The 27,733-nt window shown below is 56.0% G+C and overlaps 1 protein-coding gene across 4 annotated transcripts; it reads left to right on the forward strand.

The window, feature by feature from the left end:
- The first annotated feature begins 4,485 nt into the window (after window positions 1-4,485).
- LOC111153395 (programmed cell death 6) lies at window positions 4,486-23,759 on the forward strand. Of its 4 annotated transcripts, none has more exons than XM_022512396.1 (6): window positions 4,489-4,755; window positions 5,544-5,605; window positions 14,106-14,150; window positions 15,276-15,428; window positions 20,233-20,342; window positions 23,192-23,759. In XM_022512396.1, the coding sequence occupies exons 1-6, from the start codon at window positions 4,661-4,663 to the stop codon at window positions 23,288-23,290; spliced, it is 564 nt and encodes a 187-aa protein (XP_022368104.1). In that variant the 5' UTR covers window positions 4,489-4,660; the 3' UTR covers window positions 23,291-23,759. The 4 variants fall into 4 exon arrangements, with proteins under 4 accessions (XP_022368106.1, XP_022368104.1, XP_022368103.1 ...); XM_022512395.1 differs by having other exon boundaries at window positions 4,491-4,755; window positions 15,276-15,434; XM_022512397.1 differs by lacking the exons at window positions 4,489-4,755; window positions 5,544-5,605 and adding an exon at window positions 13,428-14,009 and having other exon boundaries at window positions 15,276-15,434.
- The last annotated feature ends 3,974 nt before the right edge of the window (window positions 23,760-27,733 follow it).

Consider the following 27,733-nt stretch of genomic DNA (forward strand, 5'->3'; position numbering starts at 1 on the left):
CTGGCATAAGTCAATAAACGTTCACCAGCCCAGGTTTCTTCTTGCCCCTTTGTAATCCCCCCCCCCTTATCTCCAGTGGTGCTGTCATGAGAGATGGGCTTGCATGCTCCAAAACTACATATGAATGGGACCATACAGATGCACTCTTTTTATTTGGTTTCTCTTAATCAGCATCATGATTTGTGGTTCATTCACACTGCTGCACAAGCAAGGGGACGGGTGTGTTTCGTGGCTTGAGGGCTCCGTCAGCTCCTGGCCCCGTTCCCTGCCACACTTCTGCCACAGAGAAAGACCCCAGGCACAGTCGCAGGTGCTTGAGGCAAGAAGCTGAAGGTCTGGTGGGTACTGGGGAGGCGCCGGGCCACACAGCATCGAGTGTCTGCGACCGAGCTGCAAATCAGCTGTGACGGTCACAAGAGGAAAGTGTCATTTCAAGTGGCAGAACATAGAACTTTGGAGTTTACAGTTTCAGTGAACTTTAAGGATAAATGGGTCCACTAAGAAACCCTGTGCTTCATCAGCAATCTCCCTGCTAGTGGGAATATTGGTGTTCACACTTTGAAATTGTGTAGTAGTAAACTAGTTAAAGCCAGTAACTAGTTATGTTAATGCTAAAACAGATTTTTTCTGAGAAAGAGAAATAAGAGGTAATCCTGCAATACTAAGTTAGGAATAGAAATGTAAGTGTAAATTCTTTTTTTTGTTCTTTTTAAATCATTTTTAAAAGATTTTATTTATATATTTGAGAAAAAGAGATCATGAGTGGAGGGAGGGAGGGGCAGAGGGAGAGGGAGAAGCAGACTCCCCACCAAGCAGGGGCTTGGCCCCAGAACCCTGAGATCGTGACCTGAGCGAAAGCAGATGACCGACCAACTAAGCCACCCAGAGGCACCCCTTTGTTCTTTTTTAAGGTTTATTCATTTATTTGTCAGCACTAGCAGGAGGAATAGCTAGGAGAGGGAGAAGCAGATTCCCCGCTGAGCTGGGAGCTTGACTTGGGGCTCTAGCCAAGGACCCTGGGATCATGACCTGAGCCAAAGGCAGAGACTTAACCACACTTAACCGACTGAGCCTCCCAAGCACCCCATTTCTTTGCTCTTTAGGGGAGACACACACACACACACACACACATTTCCCAGCTCTGTCCCAATACCAGTGGGTTCTAAGCACCTGGATTGTGGTGTCTGCTTGCCACTCCCCTCTCCCCCCAGCCCTGATAGCCATGGATTCACTCTATTAAAAACATCAGTGGGGCGCCTGGGTGGCTCAGTGGGTTAAGCCGCTGCCTTCGGCTCGGGTCATGATCTCAGGGTCCTGGGATCGAGCCCCGCATAGGGGTCTCTGCTCAGCAGGGAGCCTGCTTCCCTCTCTCTCTCTGCCTGCCTCTCTACTTGTGATCTCTCTCTGTCAAATAAATAAATAAAATCTTTAAAAAAAAATCAGTATGTTAATTTATAATGATAGTTTAAAACTCAGCCAACACTGAGCAAAAACATAGGCAGTCATTCTTGGAAGTAACGAGGGCACTAACTACTAACATTGAAAATGCATAATTAAAGGAGAATAAAATGGTTAGCCTTCCTTTTATCCAGAAATTGTCATTCAGGGTAACTTCATTGATTGGAAGAAGTTTCACAGAGGAATCCCTTCAGATAAATGAGTAAGGAATGACAGAATTTAAAGACCCCCTTTTTGCTCTCCCTAAGGTTGTTCCGGAACTTGCATACGGATCAGCGTCACCTGGAGGGATTGTTGAATAATTCCTGACCCCACCCAGGACTTCTGGTTCAGTAGGTCCTGGGCTGGTTCTGAGAATCTGCATTTGTAGTATGTTCAGGGACCACAGTTTGAAAACCACCTGCATGGGATGCTGTGGTTCAACAAACATGAAGGAGAGGATTTTCAGAAGAAAATAATGGGTGGAAAGATGACAACCTCAGACCTCCATCCGAACCAGCAGATGAAACAAAGCTTGGCCAAAGAATTTTACAGAAGCGGAAGTATAAATATGGGCATTAGAGCATCATTTAAGTGTTAGGACAATGAATGAAAGGCTGGCAAAGGCAGGGATGTGAAGCATGACAAGACGACAGAAGGGCTGATTGGTTTCAAAGAAGTAATTGAGGGCAGTGGCCTCCTTCCATCTGCTACTTCTCAACCAAAAATCAACCTGCAGACCATTTTCATGAACATGCTGAAACCAAGAAAACCACCGGGGAGTAGGTGGTCTGGAAATGCAAGTTTCTATGGGACAGCATATTTCATACTGGAAATTTTTATACAATGTGTGTTCAAGGTTTCTAAGAGAACCCATGTACTAGAGTAATTGACAGACCAGGTATTTTTTTTTTTAATGTGCATCAAGGTTACTGACCAGAGAAATGTGGATAATTTTTAATATGGACCAAAAGAACCAGAAAAGATACAGTACAATACTCTTAAAACAGTCCATGGCATTAGCCATAACCACATAGCTATTCACGGTCACTAAAATTACATAAAACTCAAGACCACATTCCCCAGTCCTCTTGATCCGTTTCATGTGCTCGGTAGCACACGTGGCGCACGGCTCTCACACTGGACAGTGGAGCAGCTGCATCGTTGTAGAAATTTGGTTGGCTGACACCAGTGAAGACCCTCGCTGGTACCCTATTAAGCAGCACATAGGATAAGTTAGGCACCTCTAATAGGACACCTGAGTTAAGTAAAAAGTGGCAAGTCATTCTCTTTCCTCTGAAGTCTGACAAAACAATGCTTGGAAAGGAGGGGAAGGCCTGGGCACAGTTGGGTCTGTCTCCCAGATTTCTGCACCGGAGTGTGTAAGAGGGAAAGTGACAGTGAAGGTGTCTAGCATGTAAGTGTCCCAGGGCAAGCCATTGGTGGTCCTGATGACAAGGCACAAGTAACGAATCAAAGTGGCTTCAGAGGGAAAGCTGTTAGTGTGGATACATACAAGATGTGTGTGTGTGGACACATAACTTCCTTGGTCATCCATTTGACGATTATTGAAGGTTTACCAAATGCCAAAGACGTGAGATGAACAAGAGGGTGGACTGTCAAGTGCGGGGATACCAGCGCCCAGGAAGAGCCAACGTCTAGAAAAATCCTAAGGATAATAAAAGGCATTTTCCGCCTGGCCCGACACTAGACACATCACGTGCTAATATTCACGGGAGGAAGAGCGCGGTGTTGTCGTTGCGTCTCCCCGCCATGCGCGCGCCATCTGCTTGGAACGCTGACGACAGACCTGGGGAGAGGGAGCTGAGTCCCAAGGCAGGCGAGGGGACAGCGGCCAGTACCGGAGTCCGCAGAACTCGGCAGGGCACGATCTGCCTCTTTCCGATGGAAGCAGGCGGTCTCCCCGGAGGCCGTCCAGGCGACAGGCCTCCAGCAACACCCTCCCCTCCCCTCCCCTAGCAGCGGCTCGGGGCCGGCCTCCAAGGCTCAGTCCTGCCCTAACGGCGAGGCGCAGGAGCTGGGACCTACCCGCCGCGCTCCCTCCGGACGCCCCCAGCCACAGGCGCGTCAGAAATGAGGGCCGAGGGGGAGGGAGGGACGGCCCGGGCCCGAGTTTCCGACGGAGCCTTCCGGACGGTCCGTACATCTGCAGACAGACGCTGCCGGGGAGGAGCAGGACCTTCTTCAACCCTTGTTTCCCGGCGACACTCTTCCTTCGAGGAGCCGGAAGGGAAGGGCAGCACAGGTCGGCCTGGGCTGGCACATCCTGGCCCGTGTGGCCTCGGGCGCCCGGCTCGCCCACCAGGAAGGCGTGACCTCTGCAGCCGGCCGTGAGCCGGGCCTGAGACCGCGCGCGGTCACCCGCGCGCAGGGTGCGGATGCTCCTCGCGGGCACGCCCGGCGCCACAAGCCGGCAGCTGCTCCTGCTCCGCGCGGGTGGCCGGCCGTGGCCGTCCAGGGGTACCGTCCAGGGGCACAGCGGCGGGAGCGCGTGGCCCGGGGCCCGAGGCCGCCGGGGACGAGTCTGGTCCCCTGCAAGCAGCGTCGCAAGCGCCTGTTCGTGCTGCGGAGCCTGAGCAGCCGCGGAGCCGGGGTCGGGAGCCGGTCCGCGGACGGGCCTGGAAGCCCCCAGCGCAGCTGCGGAAAATTCCAGAAAAGACTGCTGGGGGACTCCTTGGGGAGGAGGGACTCCGAAACCGTCCGAGTTCTCGCGGGCGCGGGGACCCTCGTCTCCCCGACGGCGGCCAGCGGGCGGCCGGCGCGTGCTCGGGGGCGCCCCCGCGGGGCCCTCCACCGCCGTGCTCCGGCCCCGAGGGCCGCCCGGACGCCGCAGGGGCTCGCCAGCGGGCCGGGCCGCCGGTGAGGGGCAGCGCGTTCTTCCCTCCGGCCACGCTCGCTCCCAAGGCCTTTAGGTGCAAGAATTAAACACGGTGGAGGGCAGCGCCTTCTGCACGCAGGTCCGCGGGTCCGCGAATCTGGAGGCGGCCGCCGCGCGCACGCGCACAGCCGCGGCCCCAGTGTCGCCTAGCAACCGGCCCGCTAGGGGCTCTGCGGCGCGGAAGGCGCCCGTGGGGAGACACCGCCTTCCGGTGCCCCCGGAAGTGACGTAAGCGCCGGGCCCCGCCCCGCGGAGGCGGAAGTAGAGCCGCCCCGGTACTCCTGCGTTCCTGGGGATCCTCAGCCCAGCGGAGCGTCTGGGTCCATGGCCGCCTACTCCTACCGCCCGGGCCCCGGGGCCGGCCCGCCTGGAGGCGCGGCGCTGCCGGACCAGAGCTTCCTGTGGAACGTCTTCCAGAGGTGAGGCTCGGAGCCCCCCGGACGCTTACGGGGCTCCCTGGCCTCCGCTCCTCCCTCCCCGGCCTCCCCCGGCCTCCTTCCGGTTTCCTTCCCGGCCTCCCCCGGCCTCCCATCGCCCTGGCCTTCTTCCCGGCTCCCTTAGATCTCTCCCCGGCCTCCTGGCCGACGCCCCCAGCCCTGGGCTGCCGCCCCCCACTCCCGCGCCTCCCTCCCGCCGGGTCCCTGCGGAGGTGCCCAGTGGCCTCAGTCGCTCAGGGGTCGCGGCCTCCACCCCTCGCCCCGCCCCGGCCCGCAGCTGAGGGGCTGCTCCGGGAGGGTCTCGGGACGCTGGCGTGAGGCGGGCGGAGACGCAGACGCGTCCCGGCTCTTAGCGGCAGGGAAAGAAGCTGGCGACGGTTTCAGCAGCGCCTTCTGTCCGGTCACCCTGCACGCGAGCGAGTGACCGAGACTCGAACGACTCACGGCCAGGAAAGGGCTTGTCTGGGGCAGGAGAGAAGCTGGTGTGGGCGGACTTCTGGCCCGGGAAAACCGAGGAGCAAGGCCCGAGAAGTGTGAGGAGGGAGGAGACGCGGCCTGCCCCGGGGCGGCGGACCGGGGCGGCGGAGTGCTCAGGACGGAGAAGCGCCCGACCTTCCTTTGTTCCCCAGCAGGAGGGGGTGAGGCGTCCCCGCTGAGCCCAGGGGACGGTCGTGGGAAGGAGCTGCCTCGGCCGCGCAGGGTTGACGCAGTTAAGTGCGGGCGCCGGCTCTGCTCCCTCGGTCCGCAGCTAACCGGGCTCGGCTTTGCAGGGTCGACAAGGACCGGAGCGGGGTGATCTCGGACAGCGAGCTGCAGCAGGCGCTCTCCAACGGTGAGTGGGGCGGCCGGCCGGACTTCTGCCGGGCGTGGGGCCTGACCCGCCCTAGCGAGTGACTTCCTGTTCCACGCGCGCAGGAGTGACAAGACCTGCTACCCCCGGCGCGTGGCGGCTGCTGCTGAGCGTTTCCCCGAGCGCGTCGGGCTCCGGGTGCTTTGCTGCGCCGGGACTCGTGCGGGAGGCACTTCCGGAGGAGCGAGCTTGGGTGCAGGTTGCAGGGAAGGGCGGGCCGCCTGGCTTTGTACAGCGGATCCACTTCTGGTGCGTGGAAGATCACGGCGGTTCTTAGGGGTCCGTCTCGTGGCCCTCTGGAGAGGGTCATCAGGGCGCGGGGCACCGTGGGGAAGACAGTGCGCTGCTGCAGGTGCGGCGCTGGCAGTGGGATTGTGGGAAGCTCGTCTCATCCCTGGGGCACGAGGTCTTCGCCGGGGATGCGCCGGCAGCTCTGGGGGCGCGTTGGGGGTCTCCGTGGAGCTCCGTTCCTGCTTCACCGGGGCAGGCGCTGTCTGAGAACTTGGACTTCATCACCTGCCGGCTGCGCTGCCCTTTTTAAAAATCCCTCAGGTGCCTTTTCTGAGTCCTGGACTTGTAGCTTGTCTTTCCAGAGGCCGTTTAAGGAAGAAGGGATGATTCTGAGACGTCGGAAGAGTCATTTCTGTTCGCGGGAGCAGGTTGATGTTCCGGAGGGAGGGAGGGTGCCGACAGGGCCCACGGTGCTGCCCGTGGGCGGCTGAAGGAGGGTGCGCACCCCTGCGGGCACACACCGCACGGCACCCGGGCTGGGCCTCTTCGTCGCCTCGTGGTTTGCGTGAAGTGCAGGATTGGTCCGGCGTGTGAAGAGTGGCGGGAGCTGACTTCCTGTCCCAGTATTTCTCCCGCGGCCACAGGTGACTGGCGTGTGACTTCACGCGTGCTTATGTAGCCGCGGAACTAAGCAGCCTCTTCCTCTCGCTTTGATGACTGTGCCTTCTTGATTCTTCTCTTGCTACTCACCCCTTTCCATTTTCTGTGTCTCCAGGGCTGGAGGTACACTTAGACGGTAGAAGACAGGGTTTCTAGGAAGATGTCAGACAGGCTGGAACCCAGCAGGCTACCATCTGGCAGATGTGGCTTAAAACTTTCTAAGTGTTGGGCCCCTGGTGGCTCCGTCGTTGAGCGTCTGCCTTTGGCTCAGGTCAGGATCCAGGGTCCTGCGATCGAGCCCCTGCGTTGGGCTCCCTGCTCGGCGGGAGGCCTGCTTCTCCCTCTCCCACTCCCCCTGCTTCTGTTCCCTCTGTGTGTGTGTGTGTCTCTCCTTGTCAAATAAATAAATAAAATCTTTAAAAAAAAAACTTTCTAAGTTTTGGGTGCCTGGGTGTGTCAGTCGGTTAAATGTCCGACTCTTGATTTCGGCTGAGGTCATGATCTCAGAGCGGTGAGGTCGAATCCCCCCACCCCCACAAGTGTGCAGGCTCTTTCTCTCTCAAAACAAAAAAAATACTCTAATCGTTGACCAAACAGATGTCTTCACATCGTTTGTTAAAGAGGGCGGACCCTGCGCTGAGAGTGCCCTCAGGGTCATGCTTCTCCGAGTTCTTCTCCATGACCCATTTGGACATTCTGTTGTCTGTTCGCTTGAAGTTCTGAGAGCGCCACCCGCTTTGGGGTTTGTGTGAAACCTCCACTGGGGTGATGGTCACACTCTGACCTCATTGGCCTGATGTGTCCGCCCCGGGGGTTCCTGTCTGGATTTCAGCCCTGGCTCTGCCAGTTCTAGGAATATGACCTTGGGCAAGGACTTGACCTTTCTGGGTGGAGGATGGAGAAAAAGCGCACAGAGTCCTAGTACAGCGCCTGGCACGTAGCAGGGCTCAGTGTCGTCAGCTAGGCGTGTAGTACTGACTGGCCTGTGACCCCAGGACGCCAGCTCCGGGGGTGGTGGTGACGGTGGTTCCACTTACTGAAGCGCCCATTGAGGTGGGCCCTGTGCTGGGCACTTGACAGACCTCGTCTCGCGTCAGCATTGCTGTTGGAGCCCTGGGGTGTGGAGTCTGACCTGTCGGGTCAGGCTCCTGGGTTTTCACTCGAGCGCGTCGGTGCTGCCCTTAGTTCTGCAGCTGGTGGTGGAAGCGAATGGGTCTTGACTCCGTCAGAACATAATCTTGGGCTCAGCTCCTACTAAATATCCAGCAGGAACCTGTTTGAAAGAGGGAACGTTGACAGTTGCCAAGAGATGTTTTGTTCCCCGGAGCCGAGATACTTGGAAGCCAGTGCCTGGTTGACGCACCTGGCCAGTTGGTCGGACTGTCTCAGTGGCCTCTGCAGACGCCTGTGTCGGGGGGCCCGGGTGGGACTCCCCCGGCTGTTGTTGGAGGTGCGTGGGAGCTGGCCTGAAGCAGGCGGTCCCGCTAACCTGAGCGAGAGGCGGCGCCGCGGCCAGCATGCCCTCTGCCTGGGACACAGCCGTCCCGCTTCTCCCGGGGAGCATGAGACCTCTCCTGTTCAGGCATCGTGGTGGCCGTTTTGACGTGTTTTGTTTATATGTCTTCTTAACCCTGAATCTTTTAACAGTTACCTTTTCCTCTTCAGATGAGCTGCTAAGAAATTTAAATCGGTGGCCGCTAGCATGACTAGGAGTTTGAGAGGTCAATTTCACCGACCTGGTCTTAGCGCTCTCAGTTTCTTATCCTCCTGCTTTTCTTTTCCCAGCCAGCGTAATTAAAATTTACTTCATTTTGCTCTACTTTATAAATTTCACCATGTTCTCTCTGCAGTAAAGCGTGTCCTCAGGGCTGCAGATTCACAGAGTGGGTGGTCGTGTTGGCCGCGCTACCCTCTGGCTCCCGAGCTGTGGGGCCGGATCTAAACGCAGACTGTGTTGCTGGCACCCTCGGCCCTTCCGCTCGCGTCGTGCTGGGGGCTGGCTTCTCCCAGGCTCTCTGAGCGCGCTGAGCCCCAGTGTCTTCCCACCCGTGTCCATGGGGTGTCCACCTCTTGCATGGGTTCTTCCGCGCAGAGGGCCTGCCTTTTGTTGGTGTGAGCTGGAGCCGTGTCCATCCCGAGTTCCAGATTTTCTGCCTGCAGGCATGTGCCTGCCCCTGCTGCTGAGCCGCTGTGGCATCGTGCCTTGTCCCTGACACTCTGCAGTCTGCTCCGTGTGGCCACCGCTGTAGCTGCCTCTGGCCACTAGACTGTCCGCTTCCAGACGGAAGGCCAGGCCGGGCTCCTGTGTGCAGGTGTGGTCTGTACACAGAAACCAGCCACCAGATGGGCCTGTCTTTGTCCTCTTCACTCCGGGAGCTGATGCGTTTGACGTTATTTTTTTTTTTTTTTTAAAGATTTTATTTATTTATTTGTCAGAGAGAGAGAGAGAGAGAGAGATCACGAGTAGGCAGAGAGGCAGGCAGAGACAGAGGGAGAAGCAGGCTCCCCGCCGAGCAAGGAGCCCGATGCGGGACTCAATCCCAGGACGCCGGGATCACGACCTGAGCTGAAGGCAGCCGCCCAACCAACTGAGCCACCCAGGCGTCCCGATTGACGTTATTTTGACTTCGGATTTTTCTCCCGGGAATGGGCTTCTGTTTTCGTATTCGCCCTGGGATATTAGGCTATTTCAGGACGTTGCTTTACTTCGTGTGTTACTGGTGGCAAAACTGAAGTTTCAGACCTCCATGGTTTCTCACTTGAATTAAGCCTGTGCTGGTGTGCTCTCTGCTGAAATGTAGTTGAAACCGCTCCGAAAGGGGCCTTGTGGGTCCCACACACGGAGTCCTTTATAAGACTTGTTTCATAGGAAAGCTTCTGAAACTGCTCTCGGGGGTGTGTGGTTAATAGGTGTGAAGAAAGACAGAAGACTGTTCTCTTGCCTTCTGTTGGAAGCACATGCCATAAACTATCTCAGTTTGGTACCTTTTTTTTTTTTTAAACCTTGCATGCTCTTTTTTGGAATTGCAGGAATTTAATTTTGCTCAAGCTTCTTTTTTTGTCCCTCTGCAGGTTTGCCCTCATGTAACCGATGTAGGTACTTTTGTGGAGACATTCTTTATACCTGGACTTTAAAAGATAATAGTTCATGTATTGTTTTTAAGATATTTTTATCAGAATAGAGTTCCAGCTGTCCTGGGGATTCTGTATTAAGAAGTGGTGGGATAGCAGACCGTATAAGCAGACAGTTCCCTGCAGACTGGCCTTCTGGTCCCGGCACTGCTCCCGCCCCACAGGCCCGGTGTTGCGGCCGAGGGTGCTTGCTGCTGCGTGTGCCGCTGGGGCAGTTAGCGATGCCCACTCAGCTCCCTTCTGCCTGCGCGTGGGGAAGGGCCGCTCAGCAGGCCCACGTTCACAACCTGCTGCTTCCCAGGAGGGACTTTGAGGGCTGGCTGCGTCCTGGACTCGCACACTGAGAAGCGTGTTTTGTCCACCCGCGGCCTGGAGCTGTGCGACAGCCACTTGCCCGGGAGTCGATACTAACAGTCTGACTTACAGCAAACACCTGCTCTCCCTCTGGGTCTCTGGAGCTTCCACGAGGGACTCCCACAGGAGAGCCTGGACTCCAGACTCGGGAGCTTCCCTGGTGGCCGTGACTGGGCATGTGTCCTTACAACTCAGAGCAGGCAGAGGAAGCACATCCTGGACAGCACTGGTGACCACGGAACTCCTCCGGGTGCCTTTTCCCTGTGGAGTTTACTCTGTCCTTTCTCTGTAACAGCCTGAGCGCTGGAGTCCTCGCGAGTCATGGAGCTGAGGGCGTTGTCGACGCCGAGGACAGCCTGACCTCTCTGCTCTCTCCGGAAACACGCCCCGCCGGACTTCCAGATGGAAACAAGAGAGTTAGGACCTGGTGGACTTGGCTTTGCTGACAGGTTACTCTGTAACCTTGGGTGCATTGCACTTCTGGCCCCAGTTTCTTTGGGTGTAAAGACCGGAAGACTGGAAGTCTAGATCCTTTTCCCCCTTGAGCCAAGTCCCAGTCCACTGGATCCCACATCTGCCACGTACAGAACCGGGAGGCAGTGTGTCCGCCCGGACTGAGCTTACGGTGTTTCGCTAATCGTCCCTAGGATTGTTTCTCGTTTTCATTAATGTAAATACTGTAGTGATTTGACCCCAGATTTCACAGAGCCAGTTTCTAGAGCTCAAACACCTATCACATCCAGGGTACGGGCATCTTTAATGCTGATGGTCAGGATTTAGATTGCTTTTCGGAAAGGCCATGTTTCTAGTCGTGCTCTTTGAAGCTGTAGTTGAAGAAAACTGGAGAAGTGTGGAGTTTGCTGAACCAGAGTCTTGCAGATTCTGTGCACCGAGTGCCAGTGCCCTGTGCCCAAGCCTGCAGCACTTGCCACACCTCTGTTGGCAGAAAAGCCCAGCAAGGCTGGGAGTTCCTCGTCTGATGAAGTAAAGTGGAAAGACATCACCAGTGATGATGTTTTAAAAAGTCTGATTTTTATTTTTTATTTATTTTAAAATTTTATTTACTTATTTACTTATTTGTCCCGAAAGATTTCAAGTAGTTTGGTATCTCAGTTGTGGAAATGTTGCGTGTCATGAAGTCGTAACCCTCAGCCGCTCACTGAACCCACTGTTTACGCTTGTGGTCAACAGGACATAATTTCAAGAACAAACTCTTTGGAGGGTAGAAGACTACGTTACCACAAAGCGGAATGGGCTTTTCCCCTTGAGAATGGGGAGTCCGGCAGGCATTTGTGTGCTTGAGGGTAAAGAGGGGAAGCGGTAGTGCTTTCTGGTGGGGATGGTCTCCTCAGCAGCTGCAGATGGTTCCCTCGGCGGTCGCCATTTGCTTAGGGTCGCCCCTTAGAGCTGCGGCACCGTTCTCAGGGCGTGGGCGGAAACAGTGTACGAGATTTACATGGACAGGCAGGCCTCTGTTTTCTTTAGCTCTTGAGATGAAATTAAAGCAGGACTTGTAGGTACAGGGATCACGTATTCCTAAGTAGAAATCTGACGAGAACTTTCTCCAAACGAGCGGTTCTGACATCCAACCATGTTCGTGTCTGGGAAGAGCAGACAGGAATGTTTGAAACTAGGGATGGTCCAGAAAATCCGGGCTAGAGGGTCACTGGGGGTGCAGGGCTTGTGGAAAACGTCTCCGTGTGTAGTGTGCCCTGTTCTCAGGGAGCTGTGTTAGCACTGTGCCGTGCTTTCTTCCAGAACACTCTTCTCCAGATGACTCGGGTTCCCCGGCTGACTCAGGCACGTCTGAGGCGCGCTGCACAGGACATACGACGTGTCCCCACGCTGCGGTGTATCCGCGTCACTGCGAGTCGTTGGGCTCCCATGAGAACCGGCCGCAGGACCTGCACGTGATAGCCAGTCCTTAACTGTTGGTTCTTGTCACCCCTTGGTTTCCCTGGAGAGTCCAGCCCTGTGTGGGTGACAAGAAGGGTGCGCGGAGGAGCCGGCCTCCACGAGCCTCGCAGGGCAGCCCTGCAGCACACCTGTGGGTGTCGTGCTAGAGGGCATCCTCTCCGCGTCCGGACGTGGCGCGGGATGACCTGCTGCTCTCCTGAGCCCGGGACCCCTGCCGTACTCAGAATCCTCAGGCGCGGGCGCCGGTTCCTCTGGGTCACCTCAGGGATGCCCCTTCTCTGGGCACTCCCGCGGGCCTGTCGAGGTGGCACCGGGCCCTCAGCACCACATGCTCAGGTCTGCGCGGTACTGGACTGTGGCGCTTGTGTCGCTTTTGTTTCAAACGTCTCCGGCCGCGGCGTTCGCAGACACGGCCCCTGATGCCTCTGCTCGCAGTCGGGCGGGCTGCGGGGCGTCCCTCGCTTCCCCTCGCCGAGGGCTCGGCAGCCTGTGTCGGACGGAGGGGAGACGGGGGCGGAGGGCCAGGGAGAGCCTCCAGCAGGTGCTCTGGGCTCCTGAGGCTCAGCGCCGGGCTGTGTCCTGCGGAGTCGCGGTTTGGTGCTCGCAGGGCTCGGTGGGAAGGAGCGAAAAGCAAACGGCGAAGAAGGGGCCCTCCGCGTGCTTAGAATTTTCCTGCCCGTCGGGTTCTGTGTCACGCGGTCGTCGGTGGCGGCTGTCCTGGGAGCTTCACGTGCGGGCCGGTGCCCCCGCGAGCCGCACAGCCGGCGTGAGCCTGCGGACACCGCTCCTCCCCGCGGGTGTGCCGGGCACGGCGCAGGGGTGGCCCGGCCCTCGGGGACAGCAGTCCTCACCGGGGGCGCTGGGGGAATGTGGGGCGCTCGGGGAAGGTCCCAGCGCCACGGCGCTCCTGCGGCTGGCGGGGAGCTAAGGGGTGCGCGCATGCCGGGAGGCACATTCGAGGAGCAGAGAAGCTCCGAGTGGAGCCGGCACGGCCGCGGCAGGAAGCCCCATGTGGTGGGCGCCAGGGGCCGCCCCGCAGACCTGCCCGCCCCCGGGGAGGCCGCACGCCGGAGCCGAAGACAGCTTCAGGCGCGGTCAGGGGATGTGTCTCTGTTGGGGGCGGGGGGAGGGGAAAACTGTTCGATATGTGGAAGGAAACATGAGCGTTTATGTCAGTGGACGTGGGGAGAGACACTGCCTTCCCCCCACATTTTTTTTTAAGATTTTATTTATTTATTGGACAGACAGAGATCACAAGCAGGCAGAGAGGCAGACAGAGAGAGGAGGAAGCAGATTCCCCTGCTGAGCAGAGAGCCCGATGTGGGGCTCGATCCCCAGACCCTGGGATCATGACCTGAGCCGAAGGCAGAGGCTTAACCCACTGAGCCTCCCAGTCGTCCCGCTTTCCCCCCACATTAAAAATATTTCTGTACTTTGTTTTTAGTCTAGAAATTGGTGATGGTATGACTCGCTCTGAAAACGGATTTGGGGGCATAAAGGTATCTGCTGAACATTTCGTTGTCCGTCGGCACGTGGTTCCGTCAGACTCCGCAGGCCCCTCGCAACAGGCACCTGACGACATCTCCGCTGTCACGCTGAGGTGACTCGTGCTGTCGGCGGACACCACGTGCTCGTTTCAGGAAACCGTTTTTAAGGCGTTTTATGGTGGGTTTTTGAGAAAGCTGCTCACCTACGTGCCGGCCGCAGTCCTGGAAGACCGCGTGCGTGTTAAAGTGCAGTAAAACCAGGGCGCCTGGTGGCTCGGTCGCTTGTGTCCGACGCTTGAGCTCAGCTCTGGTCTTGATCTTCAGGGTCGCGAGTTCAGGCCTCTTGTTGGGATCCGCGCTGGGAAAAATAAATACTGTACAACCGGATCTTGTTCATGTAGCAAACAAGAGCGAGCCTCTGGCCTCGTATCATTATCAGCAGCTCTGCGTGTATGTCTGTTGGGGCCTGAGGGACCCTGCGCAGCGCCGGATGGGACGCCAGCGACGACACGCTTACAGCCCCCAGTGGTCATGGCGACCAGAGACGTCCCCTGGGGACAGTGTCCCTGCTGAGAACCGTGTGCCCAGGTCTCCCTGAGTAGCAGGTGACTGTCGGTAGCTGCTGCCGCTCCGGGTTGGAATCTTAGAGATTGCTGTGAAAACGGTTTTCGCTGACTGTCTTTCCTGTCATTTATTTTCAGGCACATGGACTCCATTTAACCCCGTGACTGTCAGGTCAATCATCTGTAAGTAAAGGTGCAGGCAGACCCCTGTCCTGCCATGGCCCCTAGCCCTGCCCTCCCAGCCGAGTGCTTGAGCTCCCGGTTCTGAAGGGCCCGTGTTCACACTGCACCAGCGCGTGTCATACACCGTCCCTATCTTGCACGGTGGTTGACTGGTGGAAACACCGGTGCTCGGTTTCCGACCGGCGTTTCCCTTATGTGAGCCTTCACGGAATTACGGTGTGCTTCTGAGCAGCCGGGACCGCTCCTGTTTCGTTCTTCTGCTGGCTTCCCCCGTGAAGAGACCAAGTGATTTGTCATTTTCTTGGTAGCAGGAGTACAGATGGAATTTTTACATATGTTTAAGCCATTTTGCCATTATATGTAAATGCAGTTACAGGTTCTTTCATATTTGGACCTGATTTAGGCTCATTTTTTTTCTTTTTCAAAATGTATTTATTTATGTACGTATATGTGTATGTATTTGGGAGAGAGCGAGAAGGAGAGAAGGAGACTCCCTGCCAGGCGCAGAGCGCAGCACGGCTGGATCCCACGACCCTGAGATCATGACCCGGGCTGGAGTCAGGAGTCGGAGGCTTAACCGACCGAGCCATCCAGGCGCCCCTAGGGTGATCTTTTTAATGAAAAGCGGGTCTTACTGAAAAAAAACCAAGAATGTAAAGCCAGTGGAGTCTCTTTCTCGGTGGAGTGGGCCTGCCCGGGCGGTTGTAGGTCCTCTTGGAGAAGGGAAGGAGCTGAACAAGGTGCTGGGAGGGCAGAGCCTCCCGCTTCACTCCGAAGCCCCAGTTCCTCTGACAAAGCAAGAGTGCCCTCTGGGCATCGCGTGTCGGGGGAGGCTACTTCCCTGTCGAGCATTTTGTGTCTCGGGGCTCCGCCACTGTGTTCCTCTTGACCGTGTGCCTCGCCGCTGTGTGATGTGAGTTGGGGGCTGCGGCTGGGTAACCACCTGGCAGAGGAGGCCCGGCCCTCCCGTTGGGCAGGGGAGCGTTCTTAGCAGCACGCGGGCGTCCGCTGAGCACGGGGCTGGCCCGAGGGAAGCGTGGGGGAGGCCGTGCGGGCACTGAGCTCCCAGCCCACCAACCTTGAGAGGCCGGCGGCTGCGAACCACTCACATTCTTTCTGTCTCAGCCATGTTTGACCGGGAGAACAAGGCCGGCGTGAACTTCAGTGAGTTCACGGGCGTCTGGAAGTACATCACAGATTGGCAGAACGTCTTCCGCACCTACGACAGGGACAACTCCGGGATGATCGACAAGAACGAGCTCAAGCAAGCACTCTCAGGTTTTGGTAATTCACTTGTCTTGATGGTGTAGCAGATTTCATTTTGGAGGTCATTTGGTGCCATTACTGTTTTTGTACTTTGTCCAGTTTACTCATTCTTTTTTTGAAAGTTGGGGGAGGGCAGAGGGAGAGGGAGAGAGACTCTTCGGCAGGCTCCATGCCCAGTGCGGAGACTGACTTGGGGATCCAGCCCAGCACCCTGAGATCCTGAAATCAAGATCTGAGCTGAAATCAAGAGTCGGAGGCTTAACCCTCTGAGCCACCCAGGCGCCCAATTTACTGGCTTTTTAACTGGGAAATTTTTGTTGACATTCAGATTTATACTTTGATATTGTTTGTATCATGAAGGCTTATATTTGACATGGAGACCTTATGTGCTTTTTTTTTTCCCATCCAAAATGAGATACGAGCTATGCAGTCATTTATCGTTTGTGAAATGGAGTGATGGGACACGTACATTGAGAATGGGGTGGCTTTGGAAACACTGTCACGTGAATAAGCGACAATAAACTCAGGCAGCTTATTTGTGACACGTCACGAGACACGGCAAGACCGTCCGTACGTGTGAGACATGATTCCGTAAGCGGCAGTGCCAGCTCCTGCCTCGGGCACAGCGTTGGTGGGCGTGCCAGCTCCCGTTCTCAAGTGCGTGTGCCCCTGCGTGTGCCGTGTCACCAGCAGTGTCTGCACAGCCTTTCCGGAGTGGGTCAGCGGGCCTCTGATGCTGGTGCGCGGGTCCGAGAGAAGGCTGGGGTTCTCTGTGTGGAGAGGAAGCAGACTTGGAGGACTTGTCCGAGGCTCGTGGGAATTACACCCCAATTCTGGCGTGTTTGGGATGATCTCACTCAGCCCTCTTTACCGGGGCCCTATTACAAAACTGCTACATTTGTTTAAAGACTGCTTAGGAATACCTTTTAGAAAAACCAGGCAAGTTAGTTTATAGGGTCCTATTTTTTTCTCTAACATACTACGCTGTTATTATAATGTACTAATGAACTTCTAGGTATTTTGAGTTGTAATAATACGAAGTACATCTTAGTTCTTCTGTTAACGTGTTGTAAACTTCTGCCCTTCTCCCATTTTTCCGTGGGGCATGCACTCTGTAGTCTTCTCTTTCTCTTTCCTTTCCTGCCTCAGGAATCCTCTGGTGTTCAGTGAGTGGCTCTGGCACTCCATAGGAAGCTTGTGTTCTCACATGGCACACTAGATGGGGGTCAGGGTTAGGGCAGGACTTGACCTCAGGTTCTCTGCGCTGGGACTGGGAACGCAGCTGACTTTGCTCTGCCCTTAGGCTGGGGGACGATAGGGCTGTACAGAAGGGATGGAAGGAGCTGGAGGCCTGGCCGGGCCGAGAACAGCTTGGGCGGAACCTGGGTCCTGTGAATTACACAGACAAGTGACCTCAGGTTTCAGGGAACACGGATGGCACTAACGTTGTCAGGCCCAGAGCCCTCTCTTTCCTTTGTGCCAGTGGCCCACTGGGTCCTTAGAGCTCCTGGTGGGAGCTCTGAGGTGGGCAGTGCCCCGGCCTCTCTGGCCTCCTGAGTCCCTGCTGCGGCTTCAGGGCCGTGGAGGTCATGGGGCAGTCCCTCGTGGTCAGGAGCTGGCCAGCCTCCCCGGGCTGGTTGACGTGGGCTCTTCCCTGACTTCCAGACATTTTCTGGAGAAAGTAAATACTCTGCTACCGCATTCCATCCGTTCTAACCAGTCTCTTCCTGGGACTGGCTCTCGGTCTCTGAGGCCTTCTGTCAAAAAGGGACATTGTTATCCTTTCCACGCTAGTAATGGGAGCAGATTTTCAGTAGGAACTGAAGCAAAGATTCCTGCTCAGCCCTGGCCTCACCGGGTGACTCTCACAGGCCACACACTGGCTGCGGGAGCTCCCGTATCCCTTCTCTAAACTCAGGGCGCGTAGGCACCGTGTGCCAGGTGCAGAGAGCTGAAGGAAGGAAGCGCGTGAGGCGTTTGCCCCCACGCAGCGCAGTCCCCGCTGTGGGAAGGTGAGGCACGGGCAGCCCCCCCTCCTCCGTGTAAGCTCTGGCAACCGCTAGGCCAGCGCGGTGTGTTCTGATGGAAACGTTACCAAAGTGGACAGCCCTGCATCCGGTCGCCTCGCCTCGCAGCCGTTACCGGCCTGGTGCTACGTTTGCTTTGTCCTCCGTTGCGGGCCAAGGAGTGCGAAGCCCGTGCGGTGTCCCCCCAACATGCTTTACTCGCGTCCCTGCCATGTGTGGTTGTTTGCTCACCACATCAGTGCCTCGGACCCACCTTAAAAATGAGCTGTCCGTCTGCACCAGGTCCCAGCAGGCCCGCGGGCAGCCCCCAGCCTTTTCATGCCGCTGGCTGCTTATAGACGTGGGCTGATGCCCCGTTCCAGGTCTGCCCCTTGCTGCAGAGAGGTCACTGGTTAGCATCTGGGCTTGGGAAGGTGTGCCTTCATTTCGGGGTGCTGGGAGGAGGCGGTTGGTGACTCGCGGGATCATCAGGGCCGCTCTGATGTCTCCCCTTCCTAGGCTTGTTAGTTGTCAGGAGAGAACCTTGCTCTCCTAAGCTCAGGGTGTGGCCCTGTGTCTGCACGTCCAGGCTGACAGGGCCAGTCCCAACCGGGGTCACAGGCTGGGGGAGCAGCATACGGGGGGGGGCACTGCCTTTTTTTTTTTTTTTCCATTTAACTGAAGCGCAGTTGACGTAAGTTACGTCAGTCTCAGGTGCATAACTCAGCCCTCGCTGCGGCTTGTGCCGTCGCCGTCTGTCACCATACAGCTCCCGCAGCGTTACGAGTCTGTTCCTGTGCTGTACTTTTCCTCCTGGACTTATTTCACAATCTGAAGCTGGCGCTTCTCGGTCCCCTTCACCTGCTTCACCTGCCCCCCCTCCTCTCTGGCCACTGGTGGTTCTCTGTACTTACGAGTCTGGTTCCGTTTCGTTTGCTCTTTTTATTTTTAGGTTTCGCACATAAGTGAGATCATCTGGTATTTGTCTCTCTCTTAGTTCATTTAGCGTAACACACTCAGGTCCTTCCATATTGCCGCCAGCGGCAAGGTCTCCGTCCCTCAGGCCGTCGTGCCGCGGGCTGCGTCTGTACCCTGGCTGCTGGAGGCAGTGCTGCGGTGAACGCGGGGCGCAGATGCCTTTTCGAGTCAGTGTGTTCGTTTTCTTGGGGTAAATCCCAGTAGCGGGATTACTGGATCCGTGGTGGCTCTGTTGCTAGCTTTCTGAGGAGTGCCTGTACTGTGTCCAGGGCTGGCTGTGCCCATCTGGGTTCCCACCGTGCATGGGGCTCTCTCTTCTCCACACTCTTGCCAGCATGTGGTGTTTCAGTCTTTCCGATCACAGCCATCCTGACACGTGAGCCACCTTCTTGGGGTTCTGATTTGCATTTCCAGAGGGCACCTCCTCTTAATTTATGAGGGTTAGGGTTATCGTGACATGGATTTTCACTGATGGAAACTCTTAGAGAAGACTTTGCTTCTCATGTAAATGTCTCTCTTCATCGTTCATTTTTCTAGTCTGACTTGTGTTGGTCTGGTTCTCACCACAGTGATACTGAGGACCAGGGGAGTCGGAAGCTGATCCCAGGGATGATAGAAGTTGCTTCTGTGGTCTGCAGGGATTGTGGAGGTCCATCCTGTAGGGTTAGGTCTGGGCCGGAGACGCCGCAGCGATGGCTGGTGTCTGCTCTCTCCACCCGGATGAGCTCCGCCCTTGCCAGCCTGGGCCGCTTCCTTACCTGTCCACAGGGGACCCCCGTCCCGGACCTGCTGCCTTTCTTTTTTTTTGAGTCAGGGATCCTGTCTTCTCACGGGCAGGGAGGATGGATTTAAGTCACAGATGCACCGGGTATGCTGACCACTCCGGAAGGGACTGTCCTGTGTGTGCATGTTTGAGTCTCTTTCTTAGAAAAATAAGTATTTCTGCAATCATTAACTGTGAAATTCACTCAGATAATAGGTGTACATGTGTCCTCGCAAAGATTCCAACAGGATGGAAAAGCAGTAAAAATATTTTGGCCCCAGGATCTTGTCTCCTGAATAAGTAAGGACACCACAGTCACACAGGTAGTGGGATTAGGAGGGAAGGAAGTAGGTGTCCTTGTTTAGAGTGGTCCCGAGGGGTGTCCCACAGGTGAGTGGCCGCTGTGTCCCCGTGTCTTCAGAACCACCTCCCTGCTGGAGACCTTTTCAAGACACTCAGTAAGTTGAAGGTGGAATCAGTGACTCTTTGTCATAACATTCAATGGCCCTTGAGTGGTTGTGAACTTCGGGAGGCTGCCTGGCTCCTGGTGGTCTTTCCCTCCCCGATGCCCCTGCTGATTCGTAGAGGGCGTGCGGGCCGGTGGGTCAGCTCCTTCCCTGAGTTTACGTTGTGTTTATTTGGAAGCCTTCAGCGATACATTCTTTCACATGTAAAATGAAACTGTCTATAAAATGAAAACTTCACAAGGAAACCGGGCGGCCCTGCGGGACGGTGTTTGGGGTGCAGCGCTGTGGGGTGAGTATACGTGACGCAAATGAGTGAGCTCACAGCTGTGACCCTCAGCGCCTGCAAGCGCTGGCCCCGGGGAGCACTCCGCCTTCCAGGAAGAGGGGGTGTCTTCCCGCCGGCCGTCCACGGGACTGCGGATGGGGACCGCGGTTCCAGAGGGCATGTGAACGAGTTTGCGCCTCGCGTCTCCCACCCCTGCCTCGATCGTTTGTCGTCTGCTGATGTCAGAGGCTGTGGGGCCTGTCAGAAGGAGGACGTGGGGGCTGACGGGAGCGTCCACTCTCCTGGCCCTCCATTCATCCTCATTCTCCTCTTCAAGGGTACCGGCTGTCCGACCAGTTTCACGACATCCTCATTCGCAAGTTTGACAGACAAGGACGGGGGCAGATCGCCTTTGACGACTTCATCCAGGGCTGCATCGTCTTGCAGGTAACGGGGCTCCGTGGGGGCTCACTGTGCGCTGGCCGGTGCGGCAGGCGGGGCGTAGCCACGGAAGCAGAGGGAGAGGGCAGAGTGCCATTCTGCGGTAGCAACTGAAGGGAGTGGCGTCTGCTGCCGGAGGGTGTGCAGGTTAGTCCCGTTGGTCGAAGAGTTGCTAGTCTGTTCCGGGGGCTGTGGCCAGTAGTGTTCTTTCTCCCCGTGGAAGTGCCGCTGAGCCTGAACAACATACGGCCCAACCACACAGTCGTTCATAGGCAGACTTTTTCTGATAAGTGTGGCATAGTGCTGAACACGTGTTTTCCTTAGAATTTTCTGAATAACATTTTCTTTTCTCTAGCTTACTTTATTGTGAGAATCCGTACATAATACACATAACGCACAAAACAAGTGTTAATTGACGTTAGTCTGTTATCGATAAGACTCCCGGTCCATGGAAAGCTGTTAGTAGTTACGTGGGTTTCGACTGCTCCAGGGATCATCTCCCAACCCTGTGTTCAAGGTCCCTTCCAATGAGGTCACGTTTTCTAAATCGAGTGGGTTATTTGCATGTATACTCTGGTATTTTGCTGTGTTTTCCTTCCGAGGAAATGGGTCAATTTTCTGTCGAAATGTTGACTGTGCCCTGCCTTTTTGTGTGAGGGGAGCCCCAAGGATGGGAGATCACGGGTCCCACTGACCCCAGCACCGCCATTTCCCTCCCGCAGTCTTGCTTCTGTACCTGCGGGAGCTCGGTGCACTTGCTGGCACGAGCGCCCCTCCCAGAGACGAGGGCAGGGGTGATCGAACCTGTGCCGCTGGGCCCACGTAGGCCCCCCGCTCCTGTGTCTGGGTCAGGATCCGGGTTACACAGATTTAGGCTTAGAAATGCAGTGAACTGATAAGCTCTTAGATGGCTTTCCAGGTTTTTATTGTGACGGATTTTTATTGTGACAGATTTTTAAAACACACTGACGTAGGACGAACTGGTGTGCCCGTCCCTCAGACTCAGCAGTTACCCGCTGGCGGACAGTTTGATGTCATCCCTCTGTGACCCTAACACCCCCAAGCCCTTACTGTCACACAGATTCCATCTTCGAATCCAGATTGGGGTGATATCTTGTCAGCTTTCGAGTCCCCGGAGAGATGTGAATAGCCTGAGATTTTTTAATATAATTTGGAATTCTGAGAAACTTCCTCAGGATTTTTTCCCATGAGAGTGAAAGTGAAATAGGTCAGTGAAAGTGAACTTTCTGTGGCCGGCTAAGTACCGTGAGTCTGGGAACAGCCCGGCCCCTGCTGTTCGAGGCCTCACCGGAGAGCCAGGTCTGTTAACATCCGAGCTTCGGCTCCGGAAATGGGGAGAGCCTTGCCCGTCTCATCCCACCCCACTGGCAGTGGGGTCTGAACACTTGAGGAGAAGCTGCGGCGTGGAAGTCTCGTTGCCTGCGTCGGAGGTGCGCTCGGGTTAGAGTTTTCATTTGAGGTTGTGTCCCGTGAGGAAACACCTGATCCTTACATTTCTTCTCAAGCCGAGGTCGAGTGTAGACTTTCGGTAACTGAGGTAAGCCGATCTGAGTCCCACGAGAAGCTTGCCTGGTGCCTGCGCACACCTCAAGGCCGAGGATCGGCCCCTCCAGGAGGGTGTCTGTCAGGCAGCAGCCACGGCCGGGGGGTTCCGTGCTGAGCCGGAGGCCTGCCTGCCGGTCCCTGGTCCACCCACCCTTCCCGAGTGACCCTCAACACAGGACAGAGAAAAGCTGCAGGCCACAATAAAGCACCCCCAAAATTTTTCTTTCATCTGTCTTTCTACAAAAAGAAACGATATTTTGCAAAAGAACAAGAAAATCTGTAGAAACTGTAGGAAAATACAACTGAAGTGCAAAGAAGAATTGCCCATCGTTCTCTCAGCTGGAGTTCCCTGCCGCCGCCCCGGCCGCCGCCGCTGGGGAGTTCCCTGCCGCGGGTGTTTCTGTAGTTGGTGCGACGGGAGTGTCTCACGTGCGCTGGAGGGCCCGGCTGACGCGCCAGCAGACGGTCGGCTGGGTCAGGCACCCCGTCTCACCTGCTGCTGGAGGGCCGGGCTCCAGCCTGCTCTCGCCGTGAACTGGGCACTGTTGTCCGCTCCTGTCCTGAGGAATTGTATTCTGCTCCCTTTTGTCACGCAGGAGTCTCGGGCCTGCTGTGCTTGCCGGGTGCCCCTCACCTGGGGCGGCCCTCATCTGGGTGTCCCTGCTGTTGGGTGCAGGGTTCTTCCCTCTGCCCCTGACCTGCTGTGGGGGGATCGAGCTTGTGAACAGACTAAAGCAGAGCCTTCTGGATGGGTGGGGTGGCCGGGAGGGACCCTGAGGCCGGTACAAGGAGACCTACCTCCCATGGTCTGTGTCTGGGCCTTCACCTGCTGCGTGTAAGGGAGGGGCCCAAGTCCGGGCTGGTTTCCCTGTGTCCTCGGTGGCAAGTGGCCAGAGCGGTGGTGAGCATTCGAGGAAGAGCCCCCACGAGGTTGGTCTTAGAGTAGGAAGGGAGGACCCAGGCTCAGCACTGGACCACTTGGGAAACCAGGACCAGGGCTGTGGTGTGTCGTTGAGTTGGGGCTACAGCCCACCCCCTGACCTCTTACCCAGCTTCCCGCGTTCATCCTCCCTCCCCTTGCTGTCCCACCAGGCCGCAGCGCTCTCCTGATGGACAGGCCTGAGGCTGCTCAGGGTTACCCACCCATGCCTCCCTGCCCAGCTCTCCATCAGGGCTTGGGGGTCTGGAGACATGGGTGACTTTCGTTCCTAAACGTCTTCTTGCTAGGTACATTTCGTTCGTTCTGTTTCATACATATCGCGATCTAACTGCCTGTCTCTCTCTCCCAGAGGCTGACCGATATATTCCGGCGCTACGATACGGATCAGGACGGCTGGATTCAGGTGTCCTATGAGCAGTATCTGTCCATGGTCTTCAGCATCGTATAACACTGGCCTTCGCAGATAGCGGCGGGACTTGTGGAAGGAAGACTAAAAATGCCAAATCTCCCTTGAAGGAGACAGGACACAGATGCAGCAAGATGCCGTTCTTCTTCCTTTAGATTTTGTATAATTAACGTCTGGGGACCCGACTGTACATATGTGCATAAGCTGGGAAGGTTTTGCAAACGTAACAATGGTTGTAATCATTATTCACATACAGACATTTGATTGAGGCTGTTCAGCTGTGCCATGAGGTAAGACACGATAATGTTTCAGGGATCCTGCATGCGAAACTTCATCATGGTCATTTCCAGATGGCTCCAGGTCTATAGGGGAAATACTGTCATTAGCCAATAGGAATTTAAAACTAATCCGGAATTGCACAAAGGCTTTCATGTGCCTTACGTTTTTAAGACGGGGTTTGTTGTATTTGTTTGAATATGCAGCATAAGCAATAAAGCAGATGTGCCCCGTCCCGGTCTGCCTCAGATGCGCGCACGTGGGAGCTCACGGGGGCCCAGGACGCCCTCTGGGTGCCCACCTGACTCCTCTGAAGGGAAACCCAAGGGTACCGTGTCCTTTGTGACAGGAGCTAGATTAAATTTCATGAAGACTTCTTCGAACGTAGAAATCCAGATTTGGTCTGGAAGTGTGTGTGTTTCTGTCATTTACGATGATCGAGGCCTGTCCTGCGATGATCTGTCAGTTGTGGTTTCCCAGCGTGAAGGTGGGGTGCAGGCAGCGGAAGGGTCATCCGCTTCGCCTGTCGCACACAGCCAGCCGCTTCACCCTCTCCCTCGTGGGCATCGCTTTCGGCTGTTTTCTGCCTCTTTCCTCTCCTAAGTGTGCTTCCCCGAACCAGAATTTGGGTTGGCAGTCGTGAAGACATTCGGATGGGTGTTTAGGGATTTATAAGTGGGTCTGGGACTTCTGAAATCGGTGCCCCACAGGGGTCTCGTTGGGGGCCGGTGCTGGTTAGGAGGCGGCCATGTCTGGGTTTACCTGGGATCTGATTAGAGAGGTCAGGACACCACTGACGACAGTATGTAGGGTGGGGGTAAAGACTCTGTGAATCTGTGAGGCTTGTGGGCCAGCTTTGTGAGCTCAGCGGGGGATGGCCCACGGGAGGTGTCTCCAGGCGTCAACGTGCTCCTGACACAGCACCAGCACGTGACCCCAAGCTGTACTTCAGTGAACACCATCTGACCCCACATCCCCAATTCTGACTCCCAAGAGGCTGTCAGACCCAAGGCGCACACATTCAGGTGCTCAGGTGGCTTCTCTCTGGGTTCCCCTAGACATCTTGGGCTCAGTGTCTCCCAGCTAATGTCCTCACCCCCAAGCCATGCACCCCTCTGCTGCCCACCCGCTCCCCTTCCCTACGTCGTGGCTACAAGAGGTGCCTTTGGAAGATGCTGCACTCCTTTCTCCCTTGACCCAGGCCTGCAAAGACCTCAAGCTTGGAGTGAGGTTGGCCTGTAGGGCAGCCCATCAGCCTTGCCGCGTTCCGCCCTGTGCACACGGGAGCCCCTCCCTTCTCTCTGCACCCAGACCCCGTCTCAAGCTGGCCGCAGAGCAGCTCTCGGCCTTGCCGAGGCACCTGCCCCCGGTGCACGGCTGTGCTTAAGCTCCATGGAGGCCACACAGTGGACTCGGAGAGACATGTTCCTTCGCTGTGTCAGCCACAGAGAGGGAACTGTGTAAATGTGTGATGAGCCCTGCGCTCCTGGGTCCGGGCGGGGAAGGAAAAGCATGCAGAATTTTAGCAAAGAAATGATCTGAGTGGGGATGGGTAAGGGTCCCATGTTCTCTGGTTAGGAAGGAGGGGCTCTTCCTCTAATGAAAGTGTGGCTTCTCAGTGCTTCACAGCATGGGGAAGAGAAACCCAAGTGCACGGTAGAGATGCACTCAGGCATGTGGTGTAGACAGTCAGGTACACTACCGATATTCTCTGGTGTGCAGTACAGAGCAGGATGCACTCAGGTGTGTGCTGCGGGCGCCCAGGTGCTCAGGTATGGGACGTGTATGTGTGTGTGTGTATGTACTTTTTAAGATACATCTTACTGCAATATATTTTATTAGAATTCTAAATACTTAGAATTATTTTATTAGGATTTATCAGTATCTATTTGTAGTATTTACATATTAGATTATGGGAGAAAGAGAACACGGGGGGAGGGGCAGAGGGAGAGAAAGGTTCATGCAGGCTCGCGCTCAGCACAGAGCTGGAGCAGGACTTGATCCCATAACCCTGAGATCATAAGCTGGATTCCTAACCAGCTGCGCCAACCAGGTACCCCAAGTGTGTGGTGTAGACATACTCAGGTGTGGGATATAGATGCCCTCAGGTGTGTGGTACGGGTGCACTCAGGTGTGTGCTCTAGGTAGACTCAGGTGTGTCATACAGGTGCACTTGGGTGTGGTACAGATACACTCGAGTGGTACCGGTGCACTCAGGTGTGCGGCACCAGCCCTCCCCGTGGGAGCCAAGGGTCTGGTCAGTGGAGGTGAGGTGAGGAGTGGGTAGTTTGGGAGGTGGTGGTCAGTGGGGAACCTGGGCAGCAAGTCACAACTATGGTGTCTTGCGGTGGTGAGTATGTGGCTGTGTTTCTGGAAGGCCCGGGAGGCAGGTGGGCTTAAGAGGTTTGGGGGCTCCAGTGGGGAGCCAGGCCACTTGAAGTTCGGGAGAAAACCTTCCCACCCGGATGTCTGCACTGGGAGCCACATGCAGCCCCGCAAGCTCCCGTTCGGCCACACGGGGGCAGTGCAGTCACACCATGGAGGGACACCTGCCCTGGGTGCCTCCCCTAGCGCCTGACCCCAGAGGCACACCAGTATGGAATGGACGTGGTACACCAGGTGTGTGCTACAAGTACAGAAAGAAACCAGAGCAGGCAGCTCACAGTCTGAGGGCAGGACAGGAGCTAAGACTGACCTGGGCGGCTCTCTGTTGGTCACTTTGCTCAAGCCGAGCCCTGGGTCCGCTTGGACACAGGCTTTGGGGATGGAGCAGGCAGGGCACCTCTGGGGAAACCTCGTGAGGGACGCAAGCCAGCTGCCCCGCAGCCCACAGTACCTGGTCCCTCGTGCCATGTCCCCGCGTGCCGTTCCTCACCCTTCAGCACGTCTGCCCCACATCCTTGCCAGAAGCCACTGTCTGGGGCGCAATCATCCTGGGTGTGAGGTGGGATCTCACCGTGGCTTTGGCTTCTGTATCCCTGATGACATGAAGCCCCTTTTCGGATGCTACTGGCCATTCACATGTCATCCTCGGAGAAATGTCAGTGTCCTGAGGCTTTTCCCCTGTGTTTTCTTCTCAGCGTTTTCTCTCTCCTTTCAGGTCTTTGATCTATTTAATTTTTGCGCATGGTGTTAGGTCGGGGTTCAACGTTCTTCTCCTGCATGTGCGTATCCGTTTTTCCCACCACCTTTTGCTGGCAAGACTGTCCTTCCCGCATGGAATGGTCTTGGCACCTTTGTCAAACATCGTTAGTCATATATGTGAGGGTTAATTTCTGGGCTCTCTGTTCCATTTGTCTGTAGTTCTCTGTTTTCTGGGTAAGAAAATGAAGACCTGTAGAGGGCCCATAATTTGGCCAAGGTTGCATGATAAGTGGTGGTTGGGCTTTAGTTCGGACACAGGGCACCCTGGACCTCGCCCCGTTCATGCAGGGGCACGAGGGAGCACAGAGGGCACATCTGACCCATCCAGCCTTCCCACTGGGTGACACTCCAGGCCAGGCAGACTGGGCCTCACCTTGTTTAAAAAAGGATCAGACTAGCTGCTCACAATTCAGAGAGTTTTCAGAGAGCAAAGTTCCTCTTGAAATTGCCTTCAAAGCTTCAGGGTCACGTGGCTCAGGAGACGCCTGGCCCCAGGTTCCAGGGAGAAGCTGCCAGAGTGTGGGGTGGTGCAGGAGGACATGGGCAGGGGGGGTAAGGGAGGCTTCCTGCAGGCAGGCCCCCCACCTCCCGGGCAGGAAGCCAGAGAAACCCACCCCCCGAGAACAGGTCCATTGAGGGCAGTGCCTCACTCGGGTGGGTGCAGCTAAGCTCATGTCACGGTTGTGAAATAGCGACTCAGGAACCAGGAGAAACATCTTCGAGCCCGAACGACTTCCAGCCCATAACTCCAAAGCCACCAAAAGTACTGCATCAGTTTAAAAAAGACCCGATTCTGTAAGAATCCAGAATAAGAAATAATTCTTGGAAATTAAAAATAGAATATCTAGATGGGAGAAAAGCTAAAGAACAGAGAAAACTCTAGGGAAAAAATTTCTAAAAGGGGGCATTTTCCAGACCTAAAAGGAGTAGGGCTAGTTTGGAAGGGCCCTGCAGAGGAACAAGGCTGTGCCAAGGGGCATTAGAGCCCAGGGTCAAGGAGAGCCCCCCCTTCCCAGGGAAGCACAGGTGCCCTGAGACTCGGGGAGGGGGCAGTCCTGTGGCAGG

Source organism: Enhydra lutris, unplaced genomic scaffold, assembly GCF_002288905.1.
Source record: "Enhydra lutris kenyoni isolate GAN:26980312 unplaced genomic scaffold, ASM228890v2 scaffoldscaffold32, whole genome shotgun sequence".
Classification (NCBI taxonomy): domain Eukaryota; kingdom Metazoa; phylum Chordata; class Mammalia; order Carnivora; family Mustelidae; genus Enhydra; species Enhydra lutris.

Bases quoted from the DNA above. Each gene is read 5' to 3' on its own strand.
- LOC111153395 (XM_022512395.1), top strand. From the start codon at position 4,661: ATGGCCGCCTACTCCTACCGCCCGGGCCCCGGGGCCGGCCCGCCTGGA. The intron at 5,606-14,105 runs GTGAGTGGGGCG...ATTTATTTTCAG, and splicing joins GCAGCAGGCGCTCTCCAACG to GCACATGGACTCCATTTAAC. The intron at 15,435-20,232 runs GTAATTCACTTG...CTCCTCTTCAAG, and splicing joins GCAAGCACTCTCAGGTTTTG to GGTACCGGCTGTCCGACCAG.